Source organism: Porites lutea, chromosome 3 (assembly GCF_958299795.1).
Source record: "Porites lutea chromosome 3, jaPorLute2.1, whole genome shotgun sequence".
Lineage (NCBI taxonomy): Eukaryota > Metazoa > Cnidaria > Anthozoa > Scleractinia > Poritidae > Porites > Porites lutea.
This window is the reverse complement of record NC_133203.1, coordinates 17,516,241-17,525,438: the sequence shown is the minus strand read 5'-3', so window position 1 is coordinate 17,525,438 and position 9,198 is coordinate 17,516,241. Positions and strand designations below refer to the sequence as shown.

The 9,198-nt window shown below is 42.5% G+C and overlaps 2 protein-coding genes across 2 annotated transcripts; both read left to right on the top strand.

Moving 5' to 3' along the window:
• The first annotated feature begins 1,445 nt into the window (after positions 1–1,445).
• Positions 1,446–4,637, top strand: LOC140931733 (uncharacterized). Its single transcript, XM_073381488.1, has 2 exons — positions 1,446–1,625; positions 2,788–4,637. The coding sequence occupies exons 1-2, from the start codon at positions 1,592–1,594 to the stop codon at positions 4,635–4,637; spliced, it is 1,884 nt and encodes a 627-aa protein (XP_073237589.1). The 5' UTR covers positions 1,446–1,591.
• Positions 4,638–4,652: 15 nt separating this feature from the next.
• LOC140931732 (uncharacterized) lies at positions 4,653–7,011 on the top strand. The gene is made up of 3 exons (XM_073381487.1): positions 4,653–4,793; positions 5,151–6,016; positions 6,270–7,011. Exons 1-3 carry the CDS (start codon positions 4,653–4,655, stop codon positions 7,009–7,011), a joined length of 1,749 nt encoding a protein of 582 aa, XP_073237588.1.
• The last annotated feature ends 2,187 nt before the right edge of the window (positions 7,012–9,198 follow it).

Here is a 9,198-nt window from a genome sequence, read left to right as displayed (position 1 = left end):
AGTTGATTTCTTTGTTTTAGACATGTTCTCAGCCTCTTGAAACTGGTTCCTGATGCGTCTTGGTCACCGTCATTTACTGTGTGGTTCCTGAATTTCATTTCATAAAGATATAGACTTTCCTGCAAGGTTAATTGTTTTATGGTGGTCAATGTAGTGTTTCTTTTATTTGTATTGTAGACACGTTGGCCAGGAACTAAGACATTGAAAAAAAATAAATAAACAAATAAACAAATAATAATAAAAAAAAAAAATTGGGTCACAGGAAGTTTAGTGAAGGAACACAGCGAATGAAGGTGTCTTTGTCTTTCTCTTTTCTAGAAACTGTCTTCTCGACATACGAAGCCTCTCGGTCTGTCCATTTACCCAGTGGGTGTTCAATCATGAGCAGTGTCACTGTGACTACCGTTTAGGAATTTTTAAATTATTAATCGATGATTTCGTTAAATTTATGAATTATCGGGAGTTTGATCCCTTGTATGCGAATGAAAATTTTGAACGAGTGTATCGGAATATACCGGATGCGCATTTAATAGTGCCAAATGGCGATGAAGAACCGGAGGAACTCGCAGAAAGAGTATATAGGCGATTCCCTAATGTACACTAAAATTGTAAAACGCTGTTGCTTTTATATATTTCCAGAATTACCTTAGAAGAAATGAGACAAAGACAGTATTGTGAATTCACCTGTTGGATAAATACAACCCGCGATGAGTTATGCACACACTGCATGAGAATTTTAGGCATTAGATTGTGTATAGAAGACATGACTGATCGAAATTTCCGGAAATACATGAACGCAACACCGTTAGAGAGAATTCGTTTGCGTGAAAAATGTGTGGAAATGTATTTTGTATTATTTCAAGAATATACAGCAATGGGCGGGGTACTGTAGGTGCCCTATACGTCCCATATTGTAATTTAAGGTAAAGAATAAAGAAAGAAATGGCACTGAATAATAACAGTGAAAAGTTATTGACTAGGGAGAAAGCAAAAACAACATGAAATAAATGTTGTAGGGAAAAAGCGGGGAAATAGCTTGAAGCGGAAAAAACAGCTACAATGAATATTGAAAAACGTGCAGTTTATCACGAATAAAAAATCCAAGGGCAAACGCCTTGACCTTCTGTGCCCTAGGAAAACGTGCACACTAGCACGACTTCAAATCTAGGAAAAACAAAAGCAACATAGCGGATTAATGACCTGAATAGAAACGAAGATTGCGTTTTAATTGATTTAAACAAGATGGCAGAGTAATTACTTTAAAACAAAAGGAAGAAGAGGTTAAGTGCAAGATTGAAGGAAACGAAACGTGACTTAAAGTAAGAGATTATGTAGAAAAACGTGAGAAAATTGAACACGTGCAGGGTAGCACGTCCGCGAAATGACTAGGCAAGGTAAAAAACGTCATAGAACTTTCCTAGCTCAGCGAAATGAACATCGTTTGACGTCAATGGTATACGCTCGGGTGAGTTTTGTATGCAAATTCTGCTCAAAGATCGAAGCTCTTGTGGACATAAATTGCGCTCAGTGAGCGATAGCTGTTCATTCAGCGAAAAGCAGTTGCGGGTGATAGGTGATCAAATCGACAAGAATGAATCATCAAGCGTTTGACAGCGAGATTGACGGTAAGTAATTGGTTGTAACAAGAGTTATTTGAAAACAGTGATGCCTCATTGCTTTGAGTTAATGTAATTTAATTTATTCCACTTTCACTGCAAAAAGAAAACTTAGCTAAATTACATAAGAGAACAATTAACTACGTACTAGGAAAAACTATTGCAGTGGGGTAGGACTAGAAGGGAACATAAGAACCATTCGAGCTAGTCCACCCAAAAACTACAACAGACACTTAGATAAAGAAAAAGAAAAAGAAAAAGAAAACATTAAAATTATATCTTAAATGTAAAAAACTATAATTGATAATATGTCATATCCTAGATTAATCTAATCAGAAAATAATTGTCACATCGATTACTACATCCAAGTGGCATGCGGGTAGTCAGGGTCGAAGCTCTTCTTTGTTTTTCAAATAATGATAGGCTTAAATTAGAGGTCCTGAGTTTATCAGGCGGGTTGTTCCATAAATATGGTAATCTATTGAAAAAGTGCCTTTGAATAATTCGGTGCTGACGTTGTTGATCTTTAACTTATTACTAGAATATGACCTTAATCTTTTATCTGTGAAAAAGTCAAAATATCTTTCAACTGAATAGGTATAGTAACCACACTTCAGTTTATAAATGTTGTTATGTCTTTAACGTCTCTTTGGTACACCAATGGGAGAAGATTGAGCTGCTGAAGGCGTTCATTGAACTAGATAGGAGAAGACGCGTAGCACGTCGTTGGACACCCTCAATAAGCTTTAAAGAGATAACCACCTCGCCCATAGTAAGTGTTAAAGACTATGCGGAAAATTCAACGGTAGCGAACTGTCTTGAAGGGTGGTGAGCTAAAATAGACGAGACTGAAGGGATAACCACCTCGCCCCATTGGCTGTTACAAAGACTAGTGGGAATATGCAACGGGGGCGAACTGTCTTGAAGGGTGGTGAGCTAAAATAGACGAGACTGAAGGGATAACCACCTCGCCCCATTGGCTGTTACAAAGACTAGTGGGAATATGCAACGGGGCGAACTGTCTTGAAGAGTGGTGAGCTAAAATAAACGAGACTGAAGGAATAACCACTTCGCCCCATGGGCTGTTGTAAAACGAGTAGGAAACATAAGTTGGGGCGAACTGTCTTGAAGGGGTGGTGACATCAACTTTGCGTTAAATTTTGTTTTCTAGGTCTTTTGGAAGAAGACAATGATGTCCTGTTAGCCGCAGCCCGTAGACTCGACCAAAGGGGAGGGAATCCCATCTTCCGTGCCATATTTACAGCGGCGGGAAGAAATCGTTCGTTTCGTGGGGTGGTGCAACAAAATAAATACAGGCTCACCTTCCAACAGCTGAGACCCGCAGACGAACATGAACCCCTGGGAGAAGCCCTCACGGAAGCCATACGTCAGGGGTTAGAACAAGTCGTCCAAGCAGAAAACATAAACCCAGCTCAGTATTCTCTACTTTTGGCCATTCATTCGAATTCCTTTACAAACAGCTGGGCACAGTCCGCACGCCATGTTCCTTTAAATGAGTGGCTGCACAATCAAGAGTATGCACGCAGCTATTTAGAGCAGTTAGCCCGCAGATTAAATTCAGCCCAAGTTGTGGACCCCGAGAGGGATGGGTTCTTTGTGGAACTGACGTTCGTGAAAACGTTTGGACGTGGAGGAAAAAATGGAGGAAAAAAGGGAAATCCAGGAAAAATGGCATGGGAGAAAATGGCGAAAAAGAAAAAATGTGTGATACAAATCAAAAACAAAGACGACCTCTGTTTGGCAAGAGGTATTGTCACCATGAAAGAAAGAGCGGATGAGGTGTCCCATTACCATAATCTGAGACAAGGAAAACCCATTCAAGAACGGTGGGCGCGTCTCCTGCATCAAGAAGCAGGTGTTCCCGAAGGTCCCTGCGGTTTCGAGGAATTGCAAAAATTCCAAGATTTCCTCGGACCACAGGGATACCAGCTCATCGTGGTTGAACCCTCAAAATGTTTAGTAGTCTTTAAAGACCCCACCTATAATGAAGCACCCCATGTGATTGGTCTCGTCAAGTATAATGGGCACTATGATGGATTAACAACTATTCCTGCCCTCATGAACAGATCCTATTATTGCCGCCATTGTGACCGAGGCTATGACAGAGAACAGGCACGTCACCATAATTGCTTTGGCCAAAATTGCTCGGCCTGTTGCCGTCAAAATAAAACCTGTCCAAACTTTGCCACCTGGGTTAAGCCTACCGTTCATTGCCCTGACTGCAATTGTATGTTTTATGGGCAAGATTGTTTTCAAGCGCACAAAACCAAAGGAAATAAAAGAGGAGACGAAAGTATGTGTGACAGATGGAAGAAATGCCCACTCTGCTGCGCTGAATATCAAGTCAATCCCAAAAAAACACACAAATGCTACCATGTAACGTGCAGAAACTGTGGGGAATTTACGCATGTCGCTCACCGTTGCTACATTCAGCCCATTAAGGAAGCCCCTCCACAGCCACAGGATGACTTCTTTGATGACCCAATGAATTTTAATGATGACGACGATGACGAGAGAGGGCCCCCACCCCCTCCTGTCTTGAACTTTGCAGATATAGAATGTGCCTTAACAGAAGACCGAGTATTTGAACCCAACTTCATCTGCTGGTCAAGTGAAGAAGATGAGGACATTCACCACGCCACTACCCTCAATGAATTTTTAGACGCCTGTGACGCCATGACGGAAGTAGAAGATGATGAGAGGGCTCGAAAAGTCATTACCTTCTTTCATAATCTTCGTGGATTTGATGGTAACTTTGTTCTAGAAGCACTCTATGATCAAGGTCGTGCTGTGGAGAATCCGTTGACCCAGGGGGCAAAAATTTTATATTTTGAATGTGGAAACCTGATTTTTAAAGATAGCTTGAATTTCTTTGCCATGCCGTTGGAACGCTTTCCATCCACCTTCAATCTAACAGAGCTTCACAAGGGGTACTTCCCGCATGCCTTCAATCGCCAAGAAAATTTTAATTATTCAGGAAGTTACCCCCCAATGGCATAGTACGACCCAGATGGGATGAATGATAAGAAAAGAAAAGAGTTTATGACGTGGTACCAGCAGAAAGTAGAGAGTAACGCCACCTTCAATTTTCAAGAGGAGTTATTAGCCTACTGTGAAAGTGACGTGAAACTTCTCAAAGAAGGTTGCCTTAAATTCGTGAGAGAATTTAAAGATATCTCTAGCTTTAACCCCCTGATTCAATCCGTGACCATCGCCTCAGCGTGCAACTACTTCTGGCGCAAGGAAAAACTGGAAGAAGACCTCATCGCCCTCTAGCCTCTAGGTGGATGGCATGGAAACCACATTAACCAAAGTAACATCGCTCTGGAATGGCTATACTTCCAGGACCACCAGAGAGGAGGTATGGGGCGTGTCCGCCACGTGCGTAACGGAGGGGAAGTACAAGTCCTCACAGCAGCAGAAAGCTACTAAGTAGACGGTTTTGATGAAGAAACCAACACTGTATTTGAGTTTTATGGATGCTGGTACCGCGGTTGTCCCCATTGTTTCAAGCACTACAGAGATGTGAAAAGAAACTCCCACCAAGACCGCACTGTCAATGAAGTCTACGATGCTACCCTGAGAAAAGCTGCCCTGCTGCGCCAAGCAGGGTATACGGTCGTGGAAAAGTGGGAATGTGTCTTCAAGAAAGAAAAGAAAACCGACCCAGAGTTACAAGCTTTTCTCCAAGAGTTGGAAATGGTCCCTCCCCTCAATCCACGTGACGCCTTCTATGGAGGAAGAACAGGTGCAGTCGTATTGCATTGTAAAGCCGAAGACCCCGATCTCATTAAATATGCAGATGTGACGTCACTTTACCCATGGGTCAACAAGTATATGGAGTACCCCGTCAGGTTCCCCCTCATCTATACGAATCCTAGGGATCAAGATATTCACCACTATTTTGGCGTCGCCAAAGTGGACATCTTGGCCCCCGAGTTTCTGTTCCACCCTGTCCTCCCCTACAGAGCTGGTGGCAAGTTGACCTTCCCTCTCTGTGCTGCTTGTGTGAAAGAAGAACAAGAAAAACCGTGGCTAGAGCGAACCAACATCTGTTGTCACACGGATCAAGAGAGAACCCTGAGAGGAACCTGGGCTACAATAGAATTACAGAAAGCTGTCGAGTTAGGGTATCGTATCCTAAAGATTCACGAAGTGTTTCATTTCCGCGAAGAGGATAGAAAGGTGGGGCTCTTCGCGGATTACGTAAACACTTGGCTTAAGATCAAGCAAGAATCGGCGGGATGGCCTGACGAGTGCAGGAGCCGAGAAGAGAAGCAAGCCTACATTCGCGATTACTACGAGAAAGAGGGGATTCAGTTGGAGCATGTGGCGAAAAATCCAGGAAGGAAACAAGTCGCCAAGATTATGCTGAACAGGTAATAAATGGTTAAAAAACACTGCAAGTAATTAACTTAAAGTGCAGACAAAGGCTGCATTTAAGAAACACCCTTTGGAAGAAAACAGTAGACAACCGTTGGACACAAAATTAGAAGGAAATGTATGGATAAGTTGCAGACAAAGTCTGCATGTTAACCACGTAAAATGCAGACAAAGTCTGCAAGTTAAGAACCCCCATTGATTTGTTTTGTTGTTGTTGTTGTTTTTCTCTTTGTCTCTCTATTTTTCTAGCTTCTGGGGCAAATTCGGAGAAAGAAGCAACAAGCCACAGACTCATGTCATCAGAAGTGCCCACGCCCTCTATGCTCTGCTGAATGACCCCTCCTTCCATATCAGTAACATCCGAATCTGCTCGGAGGATGTTTTAGAGGTCGTCACCACAAGGGCAGAAGAAGAAGTGGAACAAAATGTGAAAACCAATATATTTATAGCAATTTACACCACCGCGCATGCGCGGCTTAAACTTTACTCAGCCTTAGAAACTCTTCAGGAACGTGTCCTTTATTATGACACGGATTCTGTTATTTACAAATGGCGCCCCGGGCAGGTAGAAATTCCCCTAGGTGTTTTTTTAGGAGATTTTACTGACGAAACTGACGGAGATCCCATCATAGAATTTAGGAGTGGAGGGGCGAAAAATTATGGGTATGAAACCAGGGGAGGGAAAGTTGAATGTAAAGTCAGAGGGTTTTCTCTGAACTACAGAAATAAGTTGCTTTTGAATTTTTATGCTTTACGTGATAACATTTTAAAAGAGTTGGATGACCCTCAAGAGGAAAGGAGAAATATCACGTTGGTCGATAAGAAGTTCTTTGACCGTGACCAAACCAACAAGAGAATTCGATTGATTGAAAGGGAGAAAAAGTACGGGTTAGTGTTCGATAAACGAGTTGTCGATAGGGCCACTCGTAAGTCCTATCCGTATGGATACGCTCGCATTCAAAGCGAGGTCGACATGCTATCAGAGCTATAAATAGAGGTTTTCTTTTTGAAGCATTGTACATAGGCTAAGTGTGTTTGGCTTTTGTTTTTTGGGCGCCATTGTTGATGTGTTGTGACATTAAATCGACAGGGAGGTTTAATGTAGAAATAAACTAAGTTCGAGATACAATCTCTGTGTGATGTTATTGTTGTTGTTGGGTCCGGGTATAAATAGAGGGTGGACACCCAAAATGGACCCCCCACTGAGAAGACATTGAAATCACCGTCAAAGAATTGGATGGCAGTCTGGTCAAGTTTCAATCGGAAAGTTAATGTGTGCTCATGTTACAGTTTAGACAATATTAACACGAGACAGAGACAATGTGTGCACACTCTTTGTTTATTGAAATAAAAAAATAATAATAATTATAATAATAAAAAAGAAAAATAATAATAAAAAAAAAAAAACAGACACACACAGATTACAATTTGAGTTTTTTCTTGGCTTGCATGATTTTCTTGACGACTTTCTCGGTCATGGTCTTTTTTCCGGGTAAACGATCAATGGCTTTGATCATGACGTCATCCGCTTTCCATTTATCTTGCAAATTCTTGGCTTTGCTATAGGCGATGTCATGATCCATGGCTATTCGGTCTAATCTGTTTTTTGGCTTGTCCCCGCGTTTCAAACGTTTGGCTAGTTTCGTGCCAGGGCCAGCATAATTATAGCCACCAGGAATGTGAAACTCCATGCCTGTTTTCTCAATGGCTTTTTGAAAATCAAATTTCCCCCCTCGCTGTCTCCTTCTACGGGGTCTTGAACGTTTCCATTTACCAGTCTTTGCCATCGAGTTTGCGTCTAGTTGGAGTACCAAAGGGTTTCCACCCAGGGGCTGGGGCTAACGTTTTCAAAGCTTTTTCGGCGGCCTTTTTCAGCACACTTTGTTTTAAACCTTCTTTTTTTCGTTCCTCACTCTGGGATTTGCGTGTACGTCTTCTTATGGCTCTGAGACTGTCTCTGGCTAATTCACCCGGCGTTTTCCAAGGCGATTCGCCTAACTGGTCTGAAAAGGGTAAGACTTTTCAGGAGTCTTGAAGGTAGACGAAACAGACTTTTTCCTTTTAGGTGTCTTCGGTAACAAACGCTTTCCTTTCGATCCAGTCTTAAAGGACAACTTGGGTTTTTTTCTGCTTTCCGGAGTCTTGGGCGACTGTTTAATAGCCGGTGTCACGGGTGTTTGTGGTACGTTAGGGGTCGTGGCTTTCCTTTTTATACCCTTTTGGATTTTAGCAATGTTACTCATAAATTGTTGCATGGGACCCACCGCTAAATTATTGGCATCGTCATCATACGTGTCGTCATCATCACGCCCTATAGCGCGTACACCCCCAGGCTGACGAATTTTCGTGGTCCATTGTCGTAACTGTCGGTTCACGGATTTCAAACGGGGTTCTTTCCAGGTATCAGGGGCAGGACTTTCTAGCAACAGTTCTTGTTGGGCCGCTAAACCCGCTGCTTTAGTCAGACGACTATCATCTAAGAGGTCTGACTTGTATTTATCCCTTAGCCGTAAAAAGTGAACAGAGTTTTCCACGGGCGTGCTACTAATACCATCCATGGTCAGCAATGAATGAACATCAAAGTCCCAGGGGCATACTTATACGTTTTTGGACCCCCACCTCTTGGGATATTTTTCTTTCATGCGTTGATGAAGGTTTTTCAACAGGGTGACCAACGTCATCAACCCTTCTAGCACACATAGCAGTCGCTGGAACAGGACTTGTTTCATCTTAATAGCGGTAGCGGGTCTTAGCACAATGATAGCAACGTTTTAACTCACTCCAAACACCTGCGCCTAATTGATGAATCATGAGGTGACGTCTTCTTTTTATACTCTGACGGGGACTGGCAATCAGGCAAAGCTGTTTGCTGTAGGGTTTTAATTTGGGCACAGTTTTTCTGCCAGGACGAATCACCCCACGCAAGGTATTCATGACTAATTCACTCACAGCATTAATTTGATCTGCATTGGCATAGCGAAGTTTTTGTTGACGTCTGTTTTGGTTGGCTTCCATTAAGACATCTTTTAAAAAGGCTCCTTGTCGTGTCATACGTCCCGTCATCGTGCTTTAGTCCTCCTTTGGGGTCTGCGTTTCCTTTTATACTTCTGTTTGGATAAGGCATGTAAAGCTTTCATGGTCCCATAATTGGCCGCAGCGCCGAGTCCACCCATGGCTG

What these genes read in the sequence shown, in the direction of transcription:
- LOC140931733 (XM_073381488.1), top strand. Translation starts at nt 1,592, where the DNA reads ATGAATCATCAAGCGTTTGACAGCGAGATTGACG. An exon ending in GTTTGACAGCGAGATTGACG is followed by an intron (nt 1,626 to 2,787) that starts GTAAGTAATTGG and finishes TTTGTTTTCTAG; the next exon opens with GTCTTTTGGAAGAAGACAAT.
- LOC140931732 (XM_073381487.1), top strand. Translation starts at nt 4,653, where the DNA reads ATGAATGATAAGAAAAGAAAAGAGTTTATGACGTGGTACCAGCAGAAA. An exon ending in AAGAAGGTTGCCTTAAATTC is followed by an intron (nt 4,794 to 5,150) that starts GTGAGAGAATTT and finishes CATTGTTTCAAG; the next exon opens with CACTACAGAGATGTGAAAAG. An exon ending in GCCAAGATTATGCTGAACAG is followed by an intron (nt 6,017 to 6,269) that starts GTAATAAATGGT and finishes CTATTTTTCTAG; the next exon opens with CTTCTGGGGCAAATTCGGAG.